The 15,458-nt window shown below is 35.2% G+C and overlaps 1 protein-coding gene across 3 annotated transcripts; it reads left to right on the top strand.

Annotated features, from left to right (window-relative positions):
- The first annotated feature begins 376 nt into the window (after nt 1–376).
- On the top strand, nt 377–15,032 carry LOC128993882 (rabenosyn-5). Of its 3 annotated transcripts, none has more exons than XM_054417948.1 (13): nt 377–547; nt 3,014–3,182; nt 4,016–4,132; nt 4,618–4,758; nt 6,826–6,987; nt 7,230–7,309; nt 7,667–7,806; nt 9,399–9,485; nt 9,772–9,945; nt 11,977–12,097; nt 12,676–12,788; nt 13,611–13,706; nt 14,832–15,032. In XM_054417948.1, exons 2-13 carry the CDS (start codon nt 3,038–3,040, stop codon nt 14,896–14,898), a joined length of 1,443 nt encoding a protein of 480 aa, XP_054273923.1. In that variant the 5' UTR covers nt 377–547; nt 3,014–3,037; the 3' UTR covers nt 14,899–15,032. The 3 variants fall into 3 exon arrangements, with proteins under 3 accessions (XP_054273923.1, XP_054273922.1, XP_054273924.1); XM_054417947.1 differs by having other exon boundaries at nt 377–551; XM_054417949.1 differs by having other exon boundaries at nt 414–483.
- The last annotated feature ends 426 nt before the right edge of the window (nt 15,033–15,458 follow it).

Raw genomic sequence — 15,458 nt, 5'->3', positions numbered from 1 at the left:
TTCCCATGTTAACCTTATGATTTTTCATATTTAAAAATAATTAATGAATCTTAACAGCTGTTTCAATTAAACAAGTTGGTTCAATAGCATTATAAAGTTTCAGGGTTTACTAATCCAATATGTGAAAAGCCACTCTTAATGCCACCCAATCCGGTACGGCAATCAATAGCTTGAATACTTATGAAGTCAAACGGGGCGAAGCCCTCTACTACAACGCTGTTCACGGAGGAATTTTGAACTAAATTTATGACGTCATCGTTGCCTCATTTATACCTCCCGTAAGTCAGACCCGAACTCACGCAAGGCCACACTACTAAATAGTGAGGAACTGCAACTGCAATCATAAAAAAACCAAACGTCAAATTTATTGATGATACGCTGGACTGAACTAGCGAACTGATGAATTATTTTATTTTAAATTTTACACTACAGAACAGTATATAACTTAGTATTGGAGTATCCTTAGTTTCTATTAATATTCTGGTACTGTTATAGGCTAGTATTATTTGTTTAAAGAAGATTTCAATTCACTCTTGTTATTTTTTAAGTAGGTGTGTAGATGTTTCTGTTTCGTTTCTTATCATTCATTCATTCCTTGACAAACATTAACTTATTTATTTGTTAATTTCATTTTTCAAGGTATTTGGTTTGGTAGTAGAGTAAGCATTTGTGTTTCCTACGATTAATTTCTTAAAATTAAAATTACAATAGTAATCTGTTAGTTGGTTGGCTCTAATATTCTACTTAATAAAATATGATTTCTAACTATCATAAGTTAAGTTAGCTAAAGTGGGTTAACTTGGTTAAATTACTAAGTTAAAAGGCAGAAGCGGCTGCACTTTAGTAACGTCCTACACTCACTCGATTGAATATATCGATCGATGTAGCCTATCGATTATTTCATTTGATACATCAAGTTTGGTAAGTTAGGTTAACTTAACCTAACTAGGCTTACTGAATGAAATATTTGAAATATCAAATATTCTACATATCGCTATTTTTCATTCGAATTAGTGTAAGATGTAAACTAAAGTGCAGCCCCTTTATAAATTCAGTACTAGTTTAAAAACTGATTGTCTACCTACCGGTACTACTAAGTTTAGATACTTGTCTCCTTCATCAGTGCCCGGTCAGGACCGCGTTAAGGGTAAGTGGAGCCCTGGGTAAACCCAAGAGCAGGGCCCCCCTTTTTTTCTAGTGCTGGCGGGCGGTGGTTTGGGGACACCCAACGGACGCCCCTGGGCATGTGCCCAGTCTGCCCGTTTATAAAAGAGGGCCTGTGTCCGATAATTTTGGATAGGCCTACAAATCACTTAAAAAAGGTTAAATTAAGCTGAGTTAAGTTAAAAAGCATCGCCCAAATTAACCCTTAAAGTCTGATTATGCTCATTTTGGCGCAATACCTGATGAGGTTTATGGGTTACCTCTTCAGGCAATAATAAGTTAGTTCTTATTATACCTTTTAAGGATCTGACAGTGGGGTTTGTGACTAGTCTAAGATGAGAAAGAATAAGAAGGGGCTTAGATATGGTTTCCTAAGTGATTTCAAAGGGCTCTTTATTCAGCTCCTTCAGTTATATCAGTTACAATGGCTCTGCAGATGAACTGTACGGTAGGTTAACCTTGAAGTTGACAAGTCAAGTCACATTTTCCACGCTAAACACATAAACTATTTTATGCGACCATTTTCCAAAACTCAAATACTGTTCAAGTTTAACATATAATTATGTTTTTTATTTTTTATTGTAAGTGAAACAACCCCGCTGCAGCAAACCTGCAGACTAAGCGAATTTCCATCTGCCTGGCTGGAATTCCACTAAATTATTCCGTTAAAATTGTCAGCTTTATATAGCCTAATTAATGAGTACTTAGGTTTGCTGCTACAAGGGAGACAGTATAATGTGTGTTTTTTTATTAAAAATTTGATTGCTTAGAATGAAATAGGCTAAACAAATTTTCCAAATTGCAATAAAATATATCCTTAGACAAGCAAGTGTATATTCTCCGTAAGAATAACATGATAATTTTAAATTTACACATTTTTGAAGTCTTTTCTGTAACTTAACTGTTAGGCATACAACAACTCTTCGCTTCAATATACTAAATTATTTGTTTTTTTGAGCTCTACAAAAGGGTTTGGAAAGACATTGCAAAATTTTAAATGGATTTTTTTTTAATGGAACAAAACCCACTTTTACCCTGTAAAACCCCATATAAACCCCTTTTCACATAGTACAATCATGCTGGTTCGCAAACTAGTTCGATTAAATTTAGGTTTGTTTCATCAAAATTGGATCATTTTTGTTTGAGCTATCGTGCTAGCGGGCACATAGGGCCTATAGATAAATAGCCATATATATGAATTTGAACGGATGGTGATTTGGCCTCTGGGACCTTAAAACAAAAGAGTAAATTGGTCCCGGGTCCAGGTCTTACCATGAGACCTACAGTAATAGCTTATTCCCTATATGAGAAATTTGGACTGTTTATAAATTTGGACTGTGGACTGTTTATAGTTATATTTATTGTAACTAGTTGACACTGCTATGCATTGTAAAATGTTCTGGCAATAAAGATTTGATTTGATTTGATTTGCTAATATTCCCTATATGGGAAATTTGCTGACATACTCCAATAGATAACTAAGCCAAACTTTATTTTAACCGTCACATGGATCCAAATGTGTTTGCCATTCTAACTGCTGCTCTAACAGCGGTGGAATGGCGTTCCGGTACCTCTCTAGTGGAAGAATTTTTACTGGTATAACTTAGCATGACATAGGCCTACCGTATCTTGTTAAATAAATTTACACTATAATAATTTACTCCTTGAAACCACGTTAGGCCTACTATTTACCACTTTCTGAAACTTCTACAATAACTAAAATTTTTAAAACAACACTTTTTTCAATTAATATTTATGCAAGGACTAACTTACGTTTAAATATGCAGAAATGTATAACCTAGAGCCATAATAAGAGTATATGTAACTATTTAAATTTATTTTATTTTAGATTTTTACAAGACCTTTAAGGAAAATGGCTGAAGGAAATGATGGCATGATTGAAGGGTTTTTATGCCCCATGTGCATCAGCAAAGGTGACTTTGGAACAGCCATCAAACTTATGACTCATTTTCAAGAAGAGCATTCTGGTGAACAAGATTTACTAAGGTCATTTAAAGGTAAGTTTTCAAAGTTTTATTTCGGATTGAATATGATCGAGATTAAAAATGTTGGCTGAACTTGATTAAACTTAAGCTGCGCGCGCACTACGGAGGCACGGCACGGACGGACGGGCGACACGGCAATTTTTAAAAGTTAATAACATTGAATGTCATATGAGGACGTTCGGCAGCTTCCGCCGTTTGTTAAAAAGTCCGGGAGACAGAACTCCAGGACATTTCCGAGCTGCCGCACCGCCCGTCCGTGCCGTGCCGCCGTAGTGCGCGCGTAGCTTTACAGAGCACTTTTCATCTCCAGAATATTGTTACATTACACCGAAAGGATTAACTTACTCCAAAAACTGTACTTAAAACTTGAGTAAAACATGTTGATAGAATTTGCTATAAAAGTCTTTTAACAATAGCTAGCCAAGATCAGGGGATTTATCAAGCAGTATTTGCACTAATGAATTGCAGTTTACCTTAAGTTTCCTCCAGACATGCGCCTAGCACCGAGCAGTGACTCGCTGAATCGCGTAGTAGTGTGGATAGGTGTTTGTCTATTTGGCAAGCAGCAAATGCTTGTGCTTGTGTTTTTCCATTCATTGTCAGTATTTTTGCAAATATCAAAGTGAACAAATATTTTGCTATTCCCGATCGAACAGTTGCTCAGAAAACAAGGTAGACGTCTACTCGTAAATCGGCGAATAGCAAGACAAATAGATCGCTGAACGTCAAATATTTCGTGCTTTGCGAATGGTGCAAGTCCGGAGCTGGCTTTAGATTGCGCCATATGCTAACATTTAAAAACCATACAGTTATTTGATTTCATTTATCAGTAATTTTGTTTGCAGAGCTCTTTGGGAAAGCTAAGAAGAAAATATTGAAACAAGATGATTTTGCCGATTATAATTTCACTAGCAGACTTCAGTCACCTACTGGAAATGTGGAATGGGAAGATCAAGAACTAGGTATTGTATGCCTAAATCAGTAATATTTGGTATCTTATGTCTAAGTATTGTTTAAATGCTTTGAAACTACAGCTATGCTTATGTCTGACAATTTTCTTTGTAATTTGTTAGTGAAACCATAATTTAGATAATTTGTTATATACACCTAAATGTTGTGGACCTCCACCCTAAGTTATTCTCTGTGAACCATAGGATCGCAGCATCACTGTTTAACTAAAATCCATTTGTGATCAAAATTCCTGTGCTCAAACCACCAGATAAGCCGAATCTAAATGTTTAAATTACTATCACATACTGATAACCCGTTTCACTTACACTCACTTAAACACAATTTAAAACTAGGTATGGCTCGGAGAATTGAGATGCCTAGAAATACAACTGGTAGCAATTCTAATGTTTCTTCTGCATTAGGCAGATTAGGTGTGTGGAAAAACAATAAAATGTTGTCGGTACAAAACATCTTTCACATTATTATTTTTCTTTAGGTACTACAATGAGTCATTTCTCTTCTTTTGAGAAGATAAGAGCTGCTAGATTACAAAGGTTCTCAATTCCTGTTAATCAGTTGCTTATTAGATTGGACAAACTGTTGGAAGGCATGCCTCGAGATCCTGCCAAGAAAAAAGGTTTGTTTTTTCTACTTCTTTAAAACTAGTGCTTTAAGTACCTGTCTGATAGTTTTATTGAAAATTCTGAATACGTACTCCAGGTGCATTTGGCAGACACAGTCACCAAGTGTCACTGTCACCAGTGATATCCTGAAACTTACCACAGGCTACACCCATTATGATCATGTCATAATCTTTGCTGGTACGAATGACATTTTGCCTGACATGCAAAGGCAGTCTATACCCGACCTTGCTGACATGAAACATATCGCCAAATCAACCAAGGTATCAGTAGTTTTAGTTCCTACAAGGTTTGACACAACTTTGTCACATAAAAATATAAAATTCTTTAATGGAGTGTTACAAAAGCGGCTTAGAGAAGAGAAAAACATAGATATGCTGCATCTAAACTGGCAAAGAAGAGAACACTTCACACGTCATGGCTTACACATGAACAACTATGGTAAATCTATTCTGGCAGAGAATCTTGCTAAGCTTATATGCAAGCACCACTACCTAAATTCTGAATTAGAATCTGCAGATACAAGTTCTTCATGTGAAAATCAGTCTCGAGACTCTTCAAGTTGTCCTACTGTTCCTGCTGCTATTACTGATTCTACTTTAACCCAAATGCTGGATGGCTTGCCAGGAGGGCCCTTAGTTATAGTTATTACAATTTTATAACTTGCCTTAATTGTACATAATATTTTGTAAAATTTGTTAATTTGAATTGATTAATTAATCAGTTAATTGTTTCGTGTTTGGTGTTATAACATGTTTATAGAAAATTGCAAATTTCCAAAAGTATATCAGCGATCTGGTTAATAATTCCATAAAACCTACGCCTTAATTAGTGATGTGGGCCGGGTAAATACCCAGTGGGTAGGTAAATATAAATTGGGTTTTTACCCAAAAAAAAAACTGGGTATTTATAATTTTTATTTAAGTTAGAGAAGATTTAGATGTTTTTTTGCAATTATTACCTTGTAAGGATAGTAAAATGATGATAAAATGTGTTAAACAAAATTTCATATGGTCACTACTGGCATTTTACTTCTGGGAAAATCGGCATAAATACCCTGGTCGCATGGTTGCACTGGTCCTGACATGATTTTTTATTTTCTATGATAGATAGATGAATTTATTTTATTGAAAGTGAAAAAAAAAAAATTGCAAAGTAATTAATTATTATTTAGAAAGACAGGAAAATTTAACCTAGTAGTGGCCTATGTATAAACAACTTAAAAAATAATTTTAAAATTCAATCTGTAGGATGGCAGGATTTAATAATATTTTTGTTTCCAGATCTTTTGTTGGTATCAATGGTATAAAAAAAATAATAATTTCATAAACTTGTGATACAAAACATTTGAATCTATAGCACAATAAATCTTTCAATATTATATTAGGTTCGACCAAAAAACAGGAGATACGTTTCTTTAGTAGGTTTATCCAAATATATTATTGTTTCCAACTAAGCGGTAACACAGAAAAGTTTAATTACTTAAAAGTATTCTATCATTCTGCCTAATGTCAATCAGGCCTTAGGTCTGTCTAGCCTTCCAAACCATTTATACAATAAAAATTTTGCATCATAAGTACCCTACAATTCCTGGATATTTATAAATTAAAATAATTTTGTTTATGTTATTTAATTGGTTATAAATTTATGAAATTATAAAAATTGAAATAGCCACAGCCTTTTTTAATATATACTATTTTTTAGTGAGTTAAATTTAACTAATGTTACTCGATTTAAGACACGAAACCCCATGCTTATTTAGAAACTTTGTGTATTATAAAAAAAAAGTGCTAAATCATTAAGCGAGCAAAGCTTCAAGTTACTGTAAAATGTAAAAGGTGTTATAGACTACCCTAATTTATCATGTAATAACAATAACATATTTAGGGGTAAATATAAATGAATTTCAATTGATTTCATAAATACCCAAAATACCCGGGTATTTATGGATTTTGGGTATTCACCCCAAGTTTTAAATACCTGGGTATTTTACATCACTAGCCTTAATGCTTTGTGACACATGCTCATTCTTAGTGCTGAGTGATAGTGTCTCTCTGTTTCAGCACACGAGCAGAACAAAGTCCCCTGGTTGGACGGCAGCGCTGTGCCTCGGTGCCCGAGCTGTACTCGGTCGTTCCACCTGGCTCGTAGACAGCACCACTGTAGATTGTGTGGAGCCATCTTGTGTGACGAGTGCAGCTCTTTCCTGCCTCTGCAAGCCGGCTGTGAGTGAATTAGTGATCTGATCTTAAAGATTTTCTGATCCATTGATGTATTAATTAGGCCTATTTTTGTTAGGATAGCAAGCTTAAGTGAATGGGAAAGAGTCCATTCCGGTACAAGAAACAGTAAATAATTCACACTTGTGATATTTTTAAAGTTTTTGAGTTGCATTAATATTAAGATGTACTCCTAATCAATTTAAGTTTTAGTTTTAATATTTGTTATTTTCTTGACTTTTTTTCAGACAAACTCCTTGACAAACCTCAACCTCAGGACTTAGAAGGAACGGATTTAACTCTGCGCATCTGTAATATTTGTCTAGAGGTTGGTTAATTTATGTTGCCTTTTTGCCTTTACAGAAACATGTCATTTAAACATAAAACTTGCATGCCATGTTAAAAGCAGGGGTAAGCTTTGACTTTTGTAGTTAAAAAGCAATGTTTGTTTTAAATGAACTTGATACTAAAAACTAAAACCTAATCAAACACAAATAGGTATCAAAAGGTGAATAATGCTAAACAACTAGCCATACAATCAAAAATCAACTACTGGCTGCGCAAGTATACTCGCTTTGGGCTCTTGGAAAATGCACAGAATGGACAAAAAGGGAAAATAATGACCAATACTGCCCTTTAAGCACACAGTCCTGTAGATGCATTTATCATTGTTCGTGTTTTTCAGCTGTTGGAAAGTAGACAACAACAAAAGGATATGATCACATCAAAACCAATAATTTCTCAGTTTTATGAAAGACTTTTAGACCACAGAAAACAGGCGGACCAGGATTTGGATATGTATTTCAAAATGGCTAATTCCCTCAGGTAAGATTTGGTTGTAAACTATCAAGGTTAAAATTAGTGTTTTTATACCAAAACTGATTCCCTATTTTGTTAGGCTTTGAAAATCCTTTATGGTGTAAAGACTGCTGTGAAATAAATGCATGTTAAAATTTCAAACTTAGTTTATAGGCCGACTGAAAAACTTGGTTAGTAATAAACCAATAGCTCTTGTCAAACATTTTATTTGGATAGTATACAGGGTTAGTAAAAAGTGTGGAGACCCCCTGTTATTTTTTTAACGGCCCATACTAGAAAAACTAAACTCGGCACACCATTATGGCATGTTATGAAGTACCTTTTGGGCATAACCACCACTTGGTGTTAATCCCCAAAATGGGGGATTTTGGGGGACACTAAAAAATTTTAAATACAAAGACCCATCGAGTGACCTCTCATTTTGAAGGTCCTGGTAAAGGAAAACCAACAACGCAAACTAGAGGTCTCTATCTCAGTTCAGTACAAAATGGGAGCCAATTGAAATTCTCATAAGTTCCCAAACCCAAAATGGGGGATTTTGGGGGAAACTCAAAAATTTTAAATGATAAGCCCCATCGAGTGACCCCTCATTTTGAAGGTCATAATAAAATAAAACTAACAACGCAAACTATAGGTCTCTATCTTAACACAGTAAAATATGGCAGCCAATTGAATATAAAATTGCAAGTTATTTCCGATTTCTAAAGATTTCAATCAGCTTCCATTTTTTACTGGATTGAGATAGAAACCTCTAGTTTGCGTTGTTAGTTTTCTTTTACCAGGACCTTAAAAATGAGTGGTCACTTGATGGGGCTTATCATTTAAAACTTTTGAGTTTCCCCCAAAATCCCCCATTTTGGGTTTAGTAAGCAAGTGGGTATTAGGCTTAAAAAGTACTTCATAACATGCCAAAAAGGTGTGTAGAGTTTAGTTTTCCTAGTGTGAGCCGCTACAAAATTTACAGGGGGTTTCCAGACTTGGAAAGCTGCAAGTTAAATTCAACTTCTGAGAATTTCAATTGGCTGCCATTTTTTACTAGATTGAGATAAAGACCTCTAGTTTGCGTTTTTGGTTTTCTTTTACCAGGAACTTCAAAATGAGGGGTTACTCGATAGGTCTTTGTATTTGAAATTTTTTAGTTTCCCCCAAACTCCCCCATTTTGGGGATGTACACCAAGTGACGGTTATGCCCAAAAAGTACTTCATAACATGCCATAAAGGTGTGCCGAGTTTATTTTTTCTAGTATGGGCCGTTAAAAAAATAACAGGGGGTCTCCACACTTTTTACTAACCCTGTATATACTCATATTGCTATCCTCTTCTCTATGGTATGCTCATTGTTTTATTTATTTATTTATTCCAACGGCAAGATCACCAATTTACAATGTGGATTCAAGAAGCCTAAGTGGTAACAACATGCATTTTAACAGAAAACTTTTAGAAATTTAACCGGTCAAAATCTATACGCCCCTCTAAAAAATTAAACATAAGATGGATTAGCCTATTTTTTTGTGGTTCAAAGGTTAGATGGTAACTAGGCAAAGAGTCGTGCAATAAAAGCATCAAATCAAACAGCCTTCATTTATCTTTTGTTTTAGGGAAGGAGAATCCACATACAATATGAATGATGCTCAAACATTAAGGATGAAAATAATACGCCTTGCAGAGAACATCGACAGCCTTAGGTATGAAAAAGTCTATTTTCATGAAAGTTACCTACTAATTATTTTTTTACGTAGGTGTTAAAATCTATTGTTGAAACCCCCTAAGGACCGTCAGAGACTATAATAGTTTTGTATCTTATACATGAAACGGTTCAAAGAAGTAGAAGAACGTCTCAATTTAGCAAATGATCTTTGATCTTGGTTAAGTCAACATAGAAAAATATTGGTAAGGAATAGTTAGCATTCTAAACCACATTTTAACACACAATTCTGAAAATAGTCGTAACTTTTTGCTAATTACTTTTAGTGGGAAGATTGCAGTTTTAGGAACCAAAGACACAGAAAACCCGCCTCAAGGTCAAGCTTTAGCTTTACAAAAAGCCATCAGATCAGCTGCTACAGGCTACTTGCGGACAAAACTACTTACACTTCCTACCTTGCCTACAGAGGAGGAACTGGCGAAAATCAGAGAAACAAAGAGGTAGGTATTAGCCATGCTATTGGTGTCTGTGCATCAGTGAAGGGCAATGGAATATAACAAGAGTTCTGGTTATCATAAGGACTGGCTAATCCGAACGACCTTTTGGGAGAAAAAAACTAGCCTAATGTTTTAAAAAGTGTGTTGTAAAATTCTGACTAGAGTGTTGAGTCAGCCGAGAAACCTGCGATTTGTAGGTGAATCTGATGACAGGTAAAGGGCATGGATTGTAGGTACATGAATATTTTTTCCCCGAAAATTTCCTGAAATTTCGGGACCCGTGCATCCCTACTTTTGAAATATTGTATTCGTGTAGTAAGAAGACAATATAGGGCCATTAACAGTTATTAAAATACATTGTTTTATTTTTAACGCAATTTAACTGCATTTCCTGCTAATCCAAACATTTTGGTAGGCCAAACAGGGTCCAATCCTGATTGTTCAGACTAGCGGAACTCTTTTGTATGTTAACACAGTTTTTTAAGCCCAAAAAGTAGTGGGACAACCAAGGCCTCAAGGGTTGTAATAGTTATTTGTGTACCTAGTGTGCGAAGTGGCACCTTGCAGCACATGAGAGAAATGTTTACACACAAGCCGCAACAAGTTTTTGGGTTAGGTTAAATCCAAGCGTTGAACGAAATGGGAACCGCTGAACCAGCTGATCGTAATTGTAGTATCTTTAAGTGCTGCCAACTTATTTTCAAGCGTTCACATATTACGTACCTAATTAAAAAGCCCACGGTTTTGTGTTGTTTGGTTGGAATATTGGAGTGCAGTAAAAAAAAAATGAGTGTGGCAAAAGTAAAGTAAGTAAATGAAGCAATTAGCTACTTAGCATACTATAATTAGTTCATGGAAGGCCACTTTGTCAGGTAACTATAAGGGCCCTTTCACACGAGGCCACTGGTGGCGGACACCGGTGTCCGCCACCAGTTACCGGCCGGGAAACTGCAGTGGATGATACAGGCAACTTACAAGCCACTTTACTACAGCCACTGTACAATGGTAGTTGTGAAAATGCTGTTGTACAATGAACATCTCCTTCTTCTCGCGTTGATAATAAAGAAAATAAGGCAAAGACACAGGCGTACTATACCAAATTGCCGGTTACTTTTCAATTTCCCAAATTAGATCTTCAGTATCCACTTTGTCTTCTATTATTTTGTTTATTCTCTTATTCTGTTGATTTCCTTTGTCTTTTTCTTTTTCAGCAACGTCCTCTTTATTTTTCTTCTAATCACTAATTTTCACAAACAAACAAGTCAACACGAAAACACTCAACAACTACCATAGTGCGTTTGTCTTTGCAGTCTGCACGTGAACTGATTCAAAATAGTAGCTGCGCGCTCATCCACGGTGGCGGCCACTGGTTGCTACGTGTGAAAGCTCCCATTTAATTCAATGCCCCGCAACAAGTTGCCGCCACTGCAGTTGCCGGCGGTTGCCGACTAGCAGTTGCGCGAGGAGACACTGCTCGGCCACTGTGTAGTGGCGGGCAACTAGAGTGGCTGCGTGTGAAAGGTCGCATTTAAAATAATGTTAAAGCTGTGGCGGGCAACCAGTGGCCTCGTGTGAAAGGGCCCTAACTGTAGGAATGAATTTTTTTTATCTACAAAGTGTTGTATCAACCAGGACTGGAAGGCTTGTTATTAAATACAGAGCTCTTTCCTTATTCTTCCTCATTTACGTGGCAACATTTAGATTACTATACTGACAGTTCTGCCCACACACACCAATACTTGGATGTTGTCAGTTGTCTACAAACACAGATGTCTGATCGTAAATGACCAAATGGGCTTGTCCTACAGTTGTCTGTGATTTTTTATAGACATGCTGTTAATTGATGGATCCAGCATGGAGATGTTACTTATGAACTCGACAATTAACTCACAAAATGCAAACCATCAACTGCTTGACTTTTGTGAAAGTTGCAAGCAGTACAAATATATTACCACATGAAACCTTGATCTGATTCAAGGATATGCAAGCCATTAAGTATGATGTTTATTTATGTTTTCTGTTTTATCTTTTTAGACAAGAAGTTATGGCCAGACTTCAAGAAGAAAAATTGCGAGAAGCGCAATTCAATCAGGTCGTAAATCAGAGTTCTCCCCATCATAGACGGTCGGTGTCCGGGGATTCAAATATTGATAAGGTAAGTTACCTTATCTAGTCTTTGTAGTCTTTGATAGTCTGTGTTTGTAGGTTATTATTAACTCATCTTTCTTGTTTTCACTTTTAAGTTTAACCTCGTAGTCAGCAAGTACAAATACATATAGAATTTGTTGAAAAGGGATAGAGTTGTTTTAGCTTTGAGAAAGTTAGAGTCCAGGGATTAATATTTGCACAATAAAAGCTCACAAAACATAAGACTGATGTTTAAACAAAATACCAGTGTAATGTTTTGTCAACCTTTTATTGATTGTATATTATTTTCTGGACTCTTAACTTTCTCAATTAAGCTAGCCTAAAATCCTTTTATAAAAATTCCTCAGCAAATTGGCTTTACTATAAAAAAACTACTCTCCCACTAATTTTTCATACAAGAATAGGCCTAATTAATCTGTATTATTTATTGGTTGAAAATTTTTTGTGAACAAAATACAGTACCTAATCTAATTTTAATGGAAACCTTAGCTATGCAAATCTGCTTGAAATATTTACCCATGGCCTGAAGGGCCAAGTTGGCTAGCATATGACTGATTTGAGGTGACAATTTGAATCTCCTTTCAGAGTTTTAGCGTGGGAGAAGGTTGGGTGCCATCAGAGAAGATGCAAAATTTCCGTACAGACGATCCTTTGATTCAACAAATCAATATCATCCAAAACTACATCAAAGAAGCAAGGTAAGACGTTGTAATAAACATCTTTCTAATGTTCAGTTTCTTAGTTCCTTTTCATCAAGTAACCTTCCAAAAAAGTCAAAATCTTTATAATGATTTGAAACTGGACCCAGCTGTCTTTGAGCATTGGATTTTAATGGTATTGACAAAAGAATCAGCTGATCTTACTCAGTAAAAAAACTGTCAACAAACAAGCTGTCTCATTCAACACTTTGTCCTCACATCTTGCGCCTGGTTTAAAATGCGCCTGGTGTGTCTGTGTTCTAAAAATATAATCTACTGTATTTTTAACGTGGAAAGCAGGCAAATGGAAAAGAGTCAGTACTGGCCCAAGAAGCTCAATACTTTTCAATATACAAGGGCGGTCCTAGCCTTACATTTTGGGGGTCGCTGTTTTGTGTGTGCATCACTGCTTATCTCAGAAACCATCACTGTTTCTCCATAAAATACATTACTTTTGTGATTGATGTGAGCTGAATTAGTTAGGTCTTAGGTCCTCCATCTCACCGTTCCATAAGGGGGGTAGGGGGACTTGAGGGTTCGCATTACACGGTGGAAATTGCAGTAAAAAGGGGAGTTCAAGGATCCTCCCAGAAAATGTATACAAAATTGGTCAATTTAAAAATATTTTGTTATTAAATGTAAATTTGCTTTATGTATGGTAAAGAATGGGATTTTTCAATAATTTTAAAATTTGTAAACATTTGGTTAGTGTGGGGTCTCACTTTTAGTCACTGAGTAGTTTGGGGTTCCCTTGCCCATATGGATGGACGCCCACGTTAGGTAACCCGTTTGACTAAATATTGTGTTTTTCGTTTCCTCTAGAAAAGCTCACAGGTATGATGAAGTCGCTAGTCTCGAGGCAAATCTGAGTGAACTTAGACAGGAGTGGTGGCGAAATCTCCAGGAACAGGAGCTAAGGTATATCATAACAATTATCTACCTTGCAACATAATGCTCTTAACTTAAACTCTGTTAAAACTGATTTGTGTAGTTACTGAGTTTTTTATTGCAGATATTTTTTGGTCAGTAACAAAAAGTATTCTTAAGAATCATTAAGAAATGTGAATAATTAAAATTGAACTGGGTAATTATTCAAGGGGGTAATTTCATTCAACAAGGGGACTGAAGTCATATTCAAACCATTCAAATGTTTGAATGAGATAGGTTAAGTAATGAAGGCCAAGACAAATTTTTGTAGGAATGGACGGGTCTCGAAATTTTGAGAAATTTTAAATCTCGTTCGACGAGACAATATTCTTTTTTGGTCTAGATTTTTTCAAGAAAAAAAATGTAAAATAAAAAAAATACACCTGCAGAAAGTCAATGCAATACCCGCAATACAGGAGCGTGTTGATGTTGCGTTTCCTTTGCGAAGGAGTTTTTATTTAATGATTAATTCTTTACATGGAAATATTGCTTCAATTATTTTATAATTTTTTTTGACATAGCAAATCATAAGTTTTGTTTGAGTAAGCAGTGTGAGACATGTTTTACTACTGTAAACATAGCCAAAATAAGTCACTCCAAAATCATTCTAAAAATAACACAAGACTTAAAAATTGTTACTTAACTAGTAATACTGTTGTTTTAGACTTATAAATTTGATATTATTTTTTCAAAGTTATACTAACTGATATCTCCATGTTTCCTATGCCGAAGAGTTATTTTTAATAAGTTAGGACTTATTAATATTTTTTAATACTGATGTTCTTATTAATGTTTTTTAATAAACGATTTAAATATTTTTGTCTATTATTATTATTTTTTCTATTTAACCAGTCTATCATAAATCAGTAGGTATTTTAAAATGTTAAAAAAATGAGGTTAAAATGTGGAACGTGTATTTCTTGTTATGTATGAGAAAGGGAAATCCTGTCTCGACATTTTATGAGAAATAAAAAATCCTGTCTCGTCTCGAACTAAAAATCCAATCTCGTCCATCCCTAAATTTTTGATTTCGCAACTGTACTGGAAACACTTGTATCCAGTAAATTTTACCTTTAACATGAGGTCAAGATTTGTAATTATGTCTGATTATTTCAGGAAACAAGCAGAAGAGAGCGGAACAGGCTCGGTTACTTCAGATGAAGTAGAACAAACGTCCTCATAAAACTGACTAGCAAATATAGACTGTGATTTTTATTTCATTCTACAAAGCTGTATTCATATTTCTTTTTATACTATAATCGTTTTAAGTTATAAGCTTCTATTTTTTGTATATTAAACATATCTTGTTAGAAGTGATTGAGTTTTGAATTAATCCAGTTGTTAATAAGCATCGTTTACCAATCATATACATTTCGTAAACAATCCAAATGAAAAACTTGAAATGTGATCAAATTCACAGGATTTTAGTATAAAAAACAGCTTATAAACTGATTTTGTTTAACCATTTATTTAGAAGTTAAGTTGATTTAACTCAAAAATCTAAATCTAGGCATAGACAAATAGAATAAATATAGACTGTCAAAGGAAGGTTCCGCGAAGTGCAGTGTAGTTACGGTGCACACAGCTGCAGGCGAGGAGTTGTATATGCTACCAGCATGTGCTGTAACCACACGGCACGACTAGCGGTGGACGCCGGAACATATGCTAACCCCAGCACTGCTGTCGGTCTGTATTTATTATATTTGTCTATGATCTAGGATAAGTTAGAGTAAACAAACCAAT

The sequence above is a fragment of the Macrosteles quadrilineatus genome, unplaced genomic scaffold (assembly GCF_028750875.1).
Source record: "Macrosteles quadrilineatus isolate MER2022 unplaced genomic scaffold, UCM_ALF_1.0 Scaffold_5__1_contigs__length_97177068, whole genome shotgun sequence".
In the NCBI taxonomy this organism is placed as follows: domain Eukaryota; kingdom Metazoa; phylum Arthropoda; class Insecta; order Hemiptera; family Cicadellidae; genus Macrosteles; species Macrosteles quadrilineatus.
Note: the sequence above shows the minus strand (reverse complement) of the source record. Positions and strands in the feature narration are given on the sequence as shown.